The sequence below is a fragment of the Bos mutus genome, chromosome 16, assembly GCF_027580195.1.
Source record: "Bos mutus isolate GX-2022 chromosome 16, NWIPB_WYAK_1.1, whole genome shotgun sequence".
Taxonomy (NCBI): Eukaryota; Metazoa; Chordata; class Mammalia; order Artiodactyla; family Bovidae; genus Bos; species Bos mutus.
The window spans coordinates 25672477-25685687 of NC_091632.1; the positions used below are offsets into that span (position 1 = coordinate 25672477).

Sequence of the window (13211 nt, forward strand, 5' to 3'; positions counted from 1 at the left end):
TGTCTCCCAGGTGACCCAGGGCGAGACCGGTTGCGGCAGGAACCGAAACCGAGTGGTTCTTGAGACTGCAACCCGAGGCCACTTGCAGGCGCCGCCTAGCCGACTGGGGCCTCGCTGCCAGGCAGCAGTCTATTCTGGGTGATCGTGGTTGCAAAGAAGTTGAAGCCAGGCCTTGAAATGGCCACTGTCAATCACCTAGTTACTTTCGTTCGGCTCCGGTGGCCCACCTGAGGGCTACGAAGTACGGGCTCCCACTGGTGCCCTGTCCCGTGTCTGCAGATCAACTTCCTGCCAACCTGTTAAATGAAACCGGGCAACCGTCTCACCGGGAGCTTGAGTTAGCCAGGGGAAGTCAGCCCTGGGCCTGGCTTCGCTACAAAGGGAAATGAAACAGAGCAGCAAGCAATCAGCAGGTTTCCACAGCTGGAGAAGGTAATGGGCTCCAAACTGGAGATACTTCCATTTTGGAAACTCCCCGAGAGTCATGGAAAAACCACGAGGTCTCATGTCAATGTAATCACAGCCTGTTGAAAACAAGCTAGACTGAGTACTGAATGCACTTTCTGGGCCTAAATTTGCAACTTTGAAATGCTGTGACTGAACAGCTTCTCAAGACACCGCTGGCATTAGACCTCTGGGCCTCTTTCCTGGGCCTCTCTTCTCCGTAACATGAGCATGTAACAAGCTTGCTAGATTTCCCAAGTACTTACTGCATTTTTTTCAAAGATCACCTGAGTTATTGAAGCCACTGACCTAAGAGCCATCTTGTCCTAGAAAAAAACTGGTGAATTCATGCTGATAAAATGACTAGTATTTACCCTGATTTCTTAAATAATAATTCAAATTTTAAGACTGTGGAAATAATTCTCTACTGGTAACTTTCATGGAGGGTTAACTGATAATATTTGAGATTCGATTTTGAGTTTGCATTTCACAGCATAAATAAAGCAGGTCTCTTGGAAGTTCTTGGACAATTTGATTTCAAGACATCTTTTTCCTAAAAGACTCAACGTTTTTTTTCAACCTAAGTCAGTCTCAGGTAGAAACAATGAATCCAAACACCAGTTGTAGGTAAGCCTCTATTTTCAGTAAATTTGCTATTTCATTCTCAGTGCTTGGAGACCCCTGGTTGTAAAGCTAGGAGCAATATCTCATGGATGATGGAGACATCTAGTGGCTCTTGTGAAAACTACAGGCATCTGTGTTTCCTTAGCAAGTAAACAATCCTGCTCTAGAATAGTCCAAGAACCACTGGCTTTGGCACTGCCCTGAAGCTTGTTAGAAATGCAAACTCAGGCCCCAAACCTACTCAATCAGAATACGCATTTTAGCAAACACTTTCAAAGAGCAAATGGGCACATAACACCTTTACTGAGGTCATCTGGATGGAACCTAGCTTTGCAATAGACAACCTCTCCACCTGCTGCAGGCCATCAAGAGCAATACCTGCCTTGAAAACAATCTTTACAACTGTTAACTTCATTCTCTTATTTCCTGGGACTTATAAAGCAGCTTATCTTACAAAACTCACCCATGCTAAATCAGTGGTTATGACCATACTTGTCTCTATTTTATAAAATGAGAGCTGCTAAAAATCATTTTTATAAGAAATACACTGGGTAAAAATAAGCCCATAATATTAATAGAACCACTCCTTCGCTACTCCCAGCTGCCTTTTTAGGCTTCCATACTGGTCTTTCTGGAATGCTTGAGAAGAAAACTAAGCCTGAAATCTCACCTAGAAAAGGATCGTATAAGGTGAGTCAGTAAGGAGCATGTTCTAGGCTTCAGCCTCCCTTTTGTATTCAAGCACAAGTGACTAAAACTGGCATAAACAAAAATGCTACAAATCAAGTCAAAATCTTGAGAACTCTACTCAGTTGTCTGGTTGAGGTTTATGATGTTGCATTTCCATTGCAAAATTTAGAAGTCTGGTGTCCCAAGAATCACTATCAGGACCTGGTCTTGTCTTCCAGGCCTCTATGGTAATGTGCTGACAAGTTCTTCGGGATTAATAATTCTTTAAAGAAGCTGCAAGAATGGAGTTAAGTATTAAATAAAAAGCACCTAAGAGTTATCCTACTGAAAATCTTGGTTCTGTCACAACCTAATAGGCAACTTCTGAAGGCTGAGAAGTGTAAAGAGAAGAAGTAAAGTGTAATAAGAAGTGTAAAGGTCTTATCTGTCGTTGATTCTGTGAAACAACCCCTGTGGAAGTTTATGCAGATGCAGAAGATGTAATCTTCTGTCCCCTAACAAAAATGGAAATCTGAATTGAAAACGATATACCGTGAACCAGCAAGTGGGGTGGGGGGATAATAAGAGGAAAACATGATACGCTGGTACTTATTAAAATCTTTATTCATTGTCTTTTTTTTTCAGAATTGAAACCCATAGAACACATTAGAAATTTAGGTGCATATCTGTCTTGTTTGATGTCTTACCAAGCACAACCTCTATTTGTGCAAGAGCTCTGAGAGGAAATCCTTGGCAGATTAGAACCGAGGGTCGTGGTTCTTAACACCTCTCTCTTAAGCAAATAAATTACTTCCTGGTAAATTATTCCCAGATTCCCCCCCTAAACATTTTGTATTTTTGAGTAACACCTTAGTTCCTTAAAAACCTGTGGCAGTATAGTATCCAGCCCCCACCTTTTCAACCCAGACTTGAGGAGTGGAAGGGAGGAAAACTGGCCCTCCCCTGCTGTATAGCAGTCTTACGAGGCGGGTCTATCTGCCTCGGGCACCGGCCCTGGCTAGCACAGTAGGTGTTTCCTGAATGGTTGGTCTTTATGTCACTTAGGTTCACGCTCAGAGACTGAGAACCTTTTACTAGCTTCAGGTTCTTCAGCAACATAAGTCAGTGTTTCCCTGTGTGAAAATAAATATTTTCTTGTTAGAATACATATATGACTATATACATACATATACCTTGACTCATGTTTCCTGAAGCCCAAGCTCACAAAACGACAGATGCTGTTTACCACCATTTGAGGTGTGGTCATGGACTGGTCAAATGAGAATATGGAAGCTGTGGAGAAGAGAGGGTGAAGGAACACGGTGGATACGAGGGGAAGGCCAAAAGCCTCTTTTTTTTTTTTTTTTTAAAGAAAAGATGGATTTCTTTGGAAGAACATGCGGCTTTCAGGTGACACTGAAATTTTGCCATGTAGAGGATTCATCTTGCCCAAAACAGTATACAATGGATGTACCTGAATTCTCCCATTTCCTTATTACATTTCATTTCACATATTAATCCTGAGAGCAAATACAGAGAAATGCCTTCTTAATATATTATTAAGCAATACTCTGAGCAAGTCAGATCCTGTCTATTAATTTGTTTTGCACAGAAAATTATTTACCCCAAACTAATAATATACCTTCATATTAAAGAAAAATTTTAGGATGAAACCTCTATACCCATATTCCCTCAAACTCTGGAATAAATATATTTAAAAAGTAGGAGGAGGAGTGCAGAAATGCTACTCAGTTCTGATTTTCTTAGCTTTATAATATTGAAATGTATCCATGTTTATCTTTAGATGTTAGCTAGGCATACCCAACTTAAGACTAACCAAAAACCCTTCCAATGACCTGTCTGATTGTAACAACCCTCAATTCTAAAAGATAAACCATAAAAAGGACAGTGTTAGAAAACTTTAAAAAACAATATGTACCTCTTTTTTGAATCAGAATATAGTGTTTATGAATTTTAGGACTAAGAGCTTATGGTTGGTTTTCTCCGAGATTTACCTAAACACACTTTTCCCAGCCTAATCCAATATTGACTTAGAACATAAATTTATATTCTAAGCATCAGTTCACACCACTCTCTCAGCACAATTCTAACTTTAACCACTATACATCTGAACACTTTTTAAGATCATATTAAAATAGGAGAATGAAGCAGTGTTTGGAAAAAAGAATGAGACGCTTTCAAAGCAGCCTTCCCTCCTGCATTTTTCCTCAACAGATCTTCTGCCTTCAGCATTATGAATAAAGTTCCCAAGTTTGAGAACAGTTCTTACTCATTCCACTGGGGCATACCAAAGAACAATATCACGTGTTTGAAAGAATTAGTTCAACTAACATTTACCAAGCACAGCAGCTGACTACCTTCTTACTGGCTCCCTGATGCTTTGAGGTGAGCACCATCCAAGCCCTTCTCAAGCTCAAATGTGTACTCCCTGGACGCACACAGTACACGACTTTAAAACTGAAATCAGCGCCTCTTCCTGTTAATACTAGCTCAGTGTTTTGTGCTGATACGTCTTCTTAAATCCATTTTAAATAATAACTAAGCCCATTCTGTGTACATCTCCAAATGTACAAACTAAGTACAAAAGCATCCTAATTTCATGTTAAAGTAGTTACTGGGTACTCAGTTGACTTTCAATTTGAGAAAATTAGAGCATAAATTCTAAACCACTTTTGAAAGGGCGGTTACCTAAAATTGGTCTCCAGTGGCTGGCAGTAGATTTGTTCAACCACACTGTTTAAATATTAGTCTTTGCTTCACAGAAGTCAAAACCCAAAGAGTCCCCAGACAAAATGCAGGAGAGAAGCTTCCAGCTCTGAGGACGCACAAGTGGACTCACCAGGCCAGCTCTCCTCGCCCTATATTTTAATGCCACTGGTTACATGTCAAAATCACTTTGCCAGAACACACAACTTAGCCTGTTTTAGCAAACTGATATTTCAAAGTGCTAATAGAAGACAGAAGAACAATACTACCTCATGGGTTCAGAACAATATTAAATGATGAAAACAGGGTATGACATAAATCAAAATCTTAAGGCTCTTCCTGGAACCACCTTAATTTTAAGGCTCAGAAGGCTTAAAATCTTTGTTTTTAGCCTTCTGCGTGGCCCAAATCACTAGACAGGTCCAGCCACCAGCAGGATGTGAACTATTAGCTACAGGAGTAAGCTGGCTTTTCTCCAAGAAAGGCACAAATAGGATTGCCAGTCTCTCGGGAACAACAGCTTTAACAACTAAATACCTTGAAGACAAAAGTGAAAATTCATTTTGGAAATCAGGATGGCAGAGATCGCAGGCAACCGGACTCTTACCCAAGATGTTATCTTCAGTTTGCTTTGTTAATCTGCAAAGGATTTGCCTGTTTGGGGCAAAAAAGAAAGTAAACCTCTATAACAGAATTGTGCTTGGGTTGTAACAGCAGGTTCTCTACAGACAATTTTTTTGGGTTAATTTGGACATAACCATGAGAATGCAAATCTTACTTAGGTACAAGTCATGCTTGCTTTTATATATGTTAAGAACTTAAATACAGGGGAACCTGTTTTTCACTAATTCAATCACTTCCTTGATTCTGGTTCTACCAAGCAGGTCTCTCTCTCTCTCCTTCCCTCCTTTAAGAATCATCAAAAGCACTACCACCTTCTTACTTAAAAGCCCAAACATCCTTCCTGCTTTTGTCCTTCCTTCTAATTCTACCTTAACAGCATAGTCCCTACTACTTTGGCTCAACAGAATGCCAGGTTCCTTGCTGCCACTCCCCAGGAAGCAGTAAAATCCCCAATTTGACTAATCCTGGAAAAAAGGACTCAAGAGACTGCAAAGTGTTTTTGGAAGATCCACAAGTGTGGAGAAAGGACTATAAGGATGAACTCCAAATACACACTCCAGAACCAACCACAGCATTAACCTAGTTGAATGTCACACCTCTCTTCATCCTTTGGCATGAGAAATTAAGACTGACCAACTGTGCTGCCCACTGCTAGGATGGGCAAACGCCGAGGAAGTCTGAAGGTGGTTCAGCAGGTACGGTTCCATGGTCTGAAGCTTGTAAGTCTTTGCTTTAGCTTCTACCACAGCAAACACCAAAGAAATCCAAGGCCACCCTATCCCCTATTACCAGAACACGCTGCTGGCCATTTCCAATCCATCTCATACCATCTGGAATTGATTGTGCTGTTTCTCTATCTTTGTAAAAAGCAGTTTCACTTATTTTGTGGAGAACTATAAGTGCGAGAGAGGCATCCTGTCTTCCACCAACACAGTGTCCATCCCAAACTGGTCAGTGCACTGCTTGACGGTGGCCAGGACGCTCAGGAGCCGCTGCTCCACAGCGTCCAGGTGTGGGTCAGAGAGCACTGGGGAGATGGGGTCGTGGGCCATGGCGGACTTTAAGGCAGACTTCAGCACACCATTCTTCAAGGAGTTCAGTCTGTTCCAGGTGGACACACGAATGCTGGGAGAAATAAGTTTTAGAACAGGTTACATAAAGCCTCTCACTGTCAAATGGAGACTGAAGCCTGCTTGACAGACAAATGTAAAGAAGTAATTATGTAAAATATCTCAACTAGAAAAGCCATTTCTGTTCTAGAAGCAGCTCTACATTATGAGTGACATTACCACATTTTGATATTTCCTTCTTAGTAACTAATAAGAGATACACACAATATTTACACATGTTCACTGCAGTGCTCTTTTTAACAGGAAAAATGTGAATCTGAATGTCTGAGAACTGAGAAATAGTTAAATAAACTATGGTTCATCCATTCAATGAAAAACCATGCAGCCATTTAAAGCAGTTACGAAAATTCAGTGGCATGAGGAAATGCCCATATAATATTGAATCAGGGGGGAAAGTTGGAAGGAAACTGTTTTACTCCAAATCTGTGGGGAAAGAAAATGTGTGTATAAGCACACACACAAACATACACACACGGTTAGAATGAAGTACTAGAGTGTTAACAGAAGGTATCTTTACATTTTAGCAAGTAATTTAAATTTCCTTTTTATGTTTCTGAATTAAAAATTCTAGCATTAATCTTACAAAGAGAAAAAGTTTAAGGGTATCTATTTTTTTAAATTATTTTTTGCCTAAAGCGGATCTTTTGTTTATTTGAGAAGAAAAGTACGAACTCCCCTGTAGGTAATGCAAGAACTACTAGGCATGCGTTAAGGCCTGACTCTGCATGAGGCCGGCAGCCTGTTCTGCAGCCATCTGAACAGGAAGAAAATAAGGATCTTTGGCTAAAGCATGGAAGGGATGGACAAGCACACAGGCAGTGTGGTTTTCCAATTCTGAAAAATATGAGTGCCTAGAGCATCAGAATTTCTCCTGCATGACAAAAGTATCACTTGACTTCCTTTCACCTCCAAATCCACTTTTCATGTATGCCCTGCTCTTGTGGACAGAGGTCCTCTAATTATCTCTTCTCTTAGGCTTTCTCAGTATAGGATGCTGGAGGGAGATGCTTCTGGCTGCTGTACAGGCCAGGAGTGTTCAGGGAAGGTCATCCAATGAAGCTCTTCCCTGGCCACACTCCCAGAGTAGACAGGTCCTCCATGACACTGCAGCTTCAGCCTGGCTTGGCAGTAACTTTCCTAAGGCCCTCTTGACATGGAAACCAGAGCCCCAAGGCCACGCACCCATGCTGGTACCCTTATTCCCTTCGCTGGCCCACAAATAAGCCTTGCCTGTAGCCTGGAGGGTTTCTACTGAGTCATGGCTCTCTGTGTACAGGCCACGTCCTGCGGATTGCCTGTTCCTTGCCTGCACTCTGCAGGGTTGCCTCCTGCACGCCCAGCATCTGCAAACTAGTGCACTTCTCTGCTAGCAAGTGGGCTGAACTATACCTTCTCCACTGAGGACCAAACCCAGCCTTGGGGCGGAGGTGGGGGTGGGGGGTCTCTTCCAAATTGGTTACTCTGCCTCGGCCCTATTTGTGTATCAGAGGGTTTAACCGTCCTTTATATTAAACTTTCCCGTTGAACACACCATGTCTTTTCTGTCTTCTAACTGCACCAGACTGATAGTACTGATTAACACAAAGACATCTTCCTTCACAGATGCAGGTTCTGACTGGATGTATCACTGCTTCCCAGTATTAATGAAGATAATTTAGGGTAGCCTAGGTAACACTTTCTGCAGAATCCTGTTGTTATTTAAGAAAAAGAGAAAGAAAAGAAAAGTAAAACAGACCAGCTGCCAGAAGGGGCAGTCTCATGCAATCAGTGTCTCTCTGGGAGTTGACCAGTAGTATCCAAGCAAGGTAGGTCCAAGCTGATTCTTGGTGCTCACGCTTTAAAGTCGTACTGGCAATGCTGATCTGAAACGGAGCTCCTTAGAGCCCAGTCTTTATCTCATTTTTTTTATTTACTTTTGAATTTCTTTGTTCTCTAACATAGACTTTCAAAAAATCAATTACTAAATACCTAGGGAGGGCTTCCCTGGTGGCTTAGAGGGTAAAGCATCTGCCTACAATGCAGGAGACCCAGGTTCAATCCCTGGGTCGGGAAGATCCCCTGGAGAAGGAAATGGCAACCCACTCCAGTATTCTTGCCTGGAAAATCCCATGGACCGAGGAGCCTCGTAGGCTACAGTCTATGGGGTTGTAAAGAGCTGGATATGACTGAGCGACAACACATAAATACCTAGGGAGATAGCTATTTTTGGTTACACAACTTCTGACTGAGATAAGCAAACCACACTGGGTTGTGGTGGTGAGAGGAAGGTGAACATAGCAGAGCAACTAGGGGCAGGGCCTGCACTGGATTCTGTAGGGGAGCAGGGACTATATTCTGATATTAAAACAAACTGATATACATCATTAAAGAAACTGATAATTTCTATTCATATAAAACTCAAAATGCTGTCTAAGCCTTGTTGTAGAAATCCTTCCCTGATCCCCTACATACCAGGATCTCCAGGGGGTTCTGGGTTAGAAAAGTACGAAAAGCACGCAGGCAAATGCATTTGATAAAGTAACTTACATGCAACACTGATAGAGAGGGGCGAGAATGCTTCTCTCATCCAGCGAGGGGTTCCCAAAGCTGAAAATTAAATAAAAACTTAGTGAATTAAATGAAAGCACCAGTTCCCTTCTTAGCATCAAAGTAAGAACAAATTCTATAAGAAACCCAAATGTGATCCTAGATAATTTTACGCCCACACAGCTCAAATCACTTAAATTAGAAATAAACAGGGTATGACCGATTAGACACAGGATTCCTAACAGCCTGCACTGCAGCGCTGAACAACAGATACACTCCTTTACCAGGGTCCTTTCTCCTGCCGGGACACTGCAAGGTGCTGGAGCATGACCGTTGTGACGAAGTGTGAAGTCCACAGACGGAGGGAGAATCTGAAGACCCCCACACTTGAGAAAGTTTTATGGGTGCTCAGAGAAATAAAGGCTATTCATATTAGGTTCTCACAAACAAGTAGAAAGTCATTTCCTGTAAAATGAAGTTATACTTGTTCTACTCCAAAATTACCAATAAGAAAAGACTTAGATTATCCTATTCCCTACAGCAAAGAATATGGTCAGATTTAAATTGGAAAAAACTGCTCACAGAGGCTGAGAAAATGGTGATTGGAAGCATATATAAAAATGCCTTAAGCAGTAATTCAGAGTTAGAAAAGAACTGATTCTGGAATAACTGTCAACCTTCCACTCTTTTCCTAGAAGCTCACCTTAATAGCTGGAGGGTCTGATAGCCCTCAGCGCAGTGCAGGCCCTCGAATAAAAAATGGCAAAGGCAATTATTTCCATGTATATTTCCACAGCACACATGATCACTTTTACAAGTAAGGATAAAGGTATTCAGGAACTGAAAATACAGTGTAAATGAAAATGAAAGACGGCACTGGCCACTTCCTGCTGGCCTCGCACTCTCTGTAACTGTCACTACCCTCCATGGAACATGAGGGGCCTGGTGCTCAGTATGAGGTGGTGGCCTGCTTAGTAAACGCTGCCCAAGCATTCTCTGCTGAGGATCCATGGCTCAGCTTATTCTCAGCAACCGACATTAACAGTTAGTGACCTAGAGTCTGGACAGTTCTGGCTCCAAGGAAGTATTCTATTTAGCAAACACTTATTAAGTATAACTAAAAGTGTGGCACTTAACTGGGTACCATGGGGAATGCAGAGTGCAAACTGAAAATACAACGTGCTCTTCAAATAGCTCAGATCTAAATAAGGACATTTCATTTATTCAAAATTAATAAAATTGTCTTATTCAAGATAGTGACTTGTCTTTATAATCACTAAACAACTGCTCTCCTACTCATAATAGAAAAAATCTGGGCCTAGACTGCCATAAAAATAGCAAAAACACCCTATCAAGTAAATTAATTTTTTAAACTGCATGACCCTTTAGATACTATATATTTAACAGTAACTAAATTTCATGTTCTGTTAACTATGTATTTCTCAAGATTCTAAACATCCTAGTCAAGAAAGAATGATATAAGTAGCAATAAATACAAGACTTTGGTTTCCAGTTGTCCATGAAGAGAATGAGAATCTTTGACTCCTTGGAAAAAATGACTTTTCCATTTTTATTAAAGTCTTAGACCCCTGAGGGTGAAAGGAGTATAAGCTCTGAACAAGCTGGAAGGATGGGTGCCCATGGCAAAGACCCTGAGTGGGAACAGGAAGGATGCCCTCTGTTGAGTCTGTTCTGGAGGTTTCCCAGGACATCCTAGACAGCATCCTTCTTGTATATACAAGACCCCTAATACAAGGAGATCCAACCAGTCCATCCTAAAGGAGATCAGTCCTGGGTGTTCTTTGGAAGGAATGATCCTAAAGCTGAAACTCCAGTACTTTGGCCACCTCATGTGAAGAGTTGGATCTTTGGAAAAGACTCTGATGCTGGGAGGGATTGGGGGCAGGAGGAGAAGGGGATGACAGAGGATGAGATGGCTGGATGGCATCACCGCCTAAATGGACATGAGTCTGAGTGAACTGCGGGAGTTGGTGATGGACAGGGAGGCCTGGCATGCTGTGATTCATGCGGTCGCAAAGAGTCGGACACGACTGAGCGACTGAACTGAACTGAACTGAATGGAGAGGGAGAAAGTCCTGCTGGTCCTACCTTTTGGCATTATCAAGAAGGATGAGCATACTAGCGCCTTCATCGTCTTGGAAACTCTCATAGTGATGGCGGTCAGCATTGCCAATCAGGTAATCAAAGACAGCTGTATCAATGATGTCCAAGAGGCGCGGGCCGGAGTCATAGGGAGATGTTTTCTTCACAGCATCGCAGTAGCTCTCATCATACTCCCACCTGAAGGCAAGCAGCACGGGGGGTGTTTACTGAGTGTCAGCACCGCATGTAGCATTGTTTAAAATACAGAGAAGACAAAGTCCCAGACTAGCAGGTTTCCCCTGAACCATCCATAGTCCTTTTTATTTGTGGACAGAACCCCTGGCTCCTACACAGGGTCAGCACCTGATTAGGTATGGGAGAGAATAAAGTAATGGCTCACAGGAGCATTTACCTGGCCAATTTGCCCTCTCGGTAAGTCCTGCCCCATGGGTGTCGGTGTTTCTGTAAAGGCCACACATCTGGAAGCCAAAGCGTGACAGACCCCTCCATCGTGTCTCCGTCAGCACAGGCTGGCTCTGTTTCTCGGCAGTAATAACACTTCCCATAGAAACAAGTATTATTTCCTAAAGGAGAGAATGGAACCAAATACTTTAAGAGAAAAAGGATGACTCCAAATTCTCTGCAAACAATGCAGAAGAGAGCAGCTCTATGTGAAAACAAAGATCCTGAACTGATTTCAAAATCTTTATTTTTTGTATAGGAAATAAAAGCACATGGTATAAAAAAAAAATTCAAAAGGATATACATGAAAAGATAACTCTCTGTTTCCCTCTCTGCCCTGTCTACCCAATCCCCTCCCAGAAGTCAACTACTGTCACAAGTATCTTTCTGAACTCACTTTAAGTAATGGCCTCTTCTCCTTTGACAGGACTGACATTTTGGCCAGAATGCCACGGGGAGGGAGAGAGGGCACAATGGCCCAGGACTTTGGTTTACATACTGGTTGGGGAGTGGGGTCTTGAGCAAATGAGTAAACAGACTGAGGATAATGGGAACCAGTTTTCTAATAGATAGATAAGGGAGTTTAACACATACAAAGGGAGAAGGCCAGAGTAAATCCTTCGCTGTTGAATTATAACTGAGGATACTGGTTTAAACAGATGGTTTAATACACAGAGATATAGAAGAAGACAAAATACCAATGTTTGTGTGTGTATATCTATGCATAGATATACACACACATGTATATATATCACATATGTTTTCTACCTCTGCCCCTCTAGAAAATCTAGAAACAGTGACACTCAGGTAGTAATGAACACACCTAGCACTCATATATTAGTTTCTAAATATTGTTTTGGTGCTAAATTAAAAATAACCAGGGTTCCCTGGAGAAACAGATGATCCAAGGGCAGGAGCAGAGAAAGTACAACATCAGTCTGGGTCATATTGCTATGCCAGCCATAAGGAAGCACTCAGAGAATGATGGGAACATTCCAAATGACAGGAGACAGTTTGTAGGGATTCCCCCTCGCCAAATCTGTGACAGTTTGATAATAGTAACATTGTTACTGAGTAAATTAAGAGCCTGCATGCTCATAGTTTTATAAATAAATAAGTAAATAAAAGTGAGGCAAGGTAAGGGGAGGTCTACTCGTCAACAGAATGGCAACCAGTAAGTCTAGAAGACTTAGCAAATCACCATTTGACAACTATCACAGTAGTAACTGATGTGGGCAAGAATTATCAATGAATGCTAAAACTTCCGGGCAAAAGTTTGGTGAGGATATAATGTTTATCCAGCTTTGAGTTTCTCCCTACAAAGTACTCAGTAATTACTTAGTGAAAGTGAAAGTGAAGTCGTGTCCGACTCTTTGCAACCCCATGGACAGTGGCCTGCACCAGGCTCCTCCGTCCACGGGATTTTCTAGGCAAGAGTACTGGAGTGGGTTGCCGTTTCCTTCTCCAGGGAATCTTCCCAACCCAGGGATCGAACCCAGGTCTCCTGCACTGTAGACAGACACTTTACCATCTGAGCCACCAGGGAAGTCCCAGTAATTACTTATTAGTAAGTATAAAACACTGGAGAAACCTTGCAGACACTCACCACCTTCATCAAGTGATGAGTTAACATCACAGGTAATGGGACCAACATCATGTGCCTCCTGATACTATGCACCGAGAAGTGAACAATAGCACTTTGTTGGCATTTTCACTAAAGTCTTTAAATCATAATGAAACATGAACATCAGAGATGTTCCAGAAAGTAACCAGCCTGCACTCTTCAAAAACCTCAAGGTCTTGAAAAACAAGAAGAGTGAGAAACTGTTTCAGCCTGATGGAGGCTAAAAAAGACATAATAACTGAATGCAACTGAATACAATATCCTAGATTAAATCTTGG

General features: G+C 41.9%; 1 protein-coding gene across 2 annotated transcripts in view; it reads right to left on the bottom strand.

Annotated features, from left to right (window-relative positions):
• Positions 1-2335: 2335 nt before the first annotated feature.
• Positions 2336-13211, bottom strand: part of FAM20B (FAM20B glycosaminoglycan xylosylkinase) — a 45161-nt gene continuing 34285 nt past the window's right edge. For both annotated transcript variants that reach the window (XM_070384871.1, XM_070384872.1), the window contains exons 5-8: positions 11260-11431; positions 10854-11045; positions 8745-8804; positions 2336-6213 (exon numbers count right to left, since the gene is read on the bottom strand). In XM_070384871.1, coding sequence (XP_070240972.1) covers positions 5982-6213; positions 8745-8804; positions 10854-11045; positions 11260-11431 — 656 coding nt within the window. In that variant the 3' untranslated portion in view covers positions 2336-5981. The remainder of the gene's footprint in view (positions 6214-8744; positions 8805-10853; positions 11046-11259; positions 11432-13211) is intronic.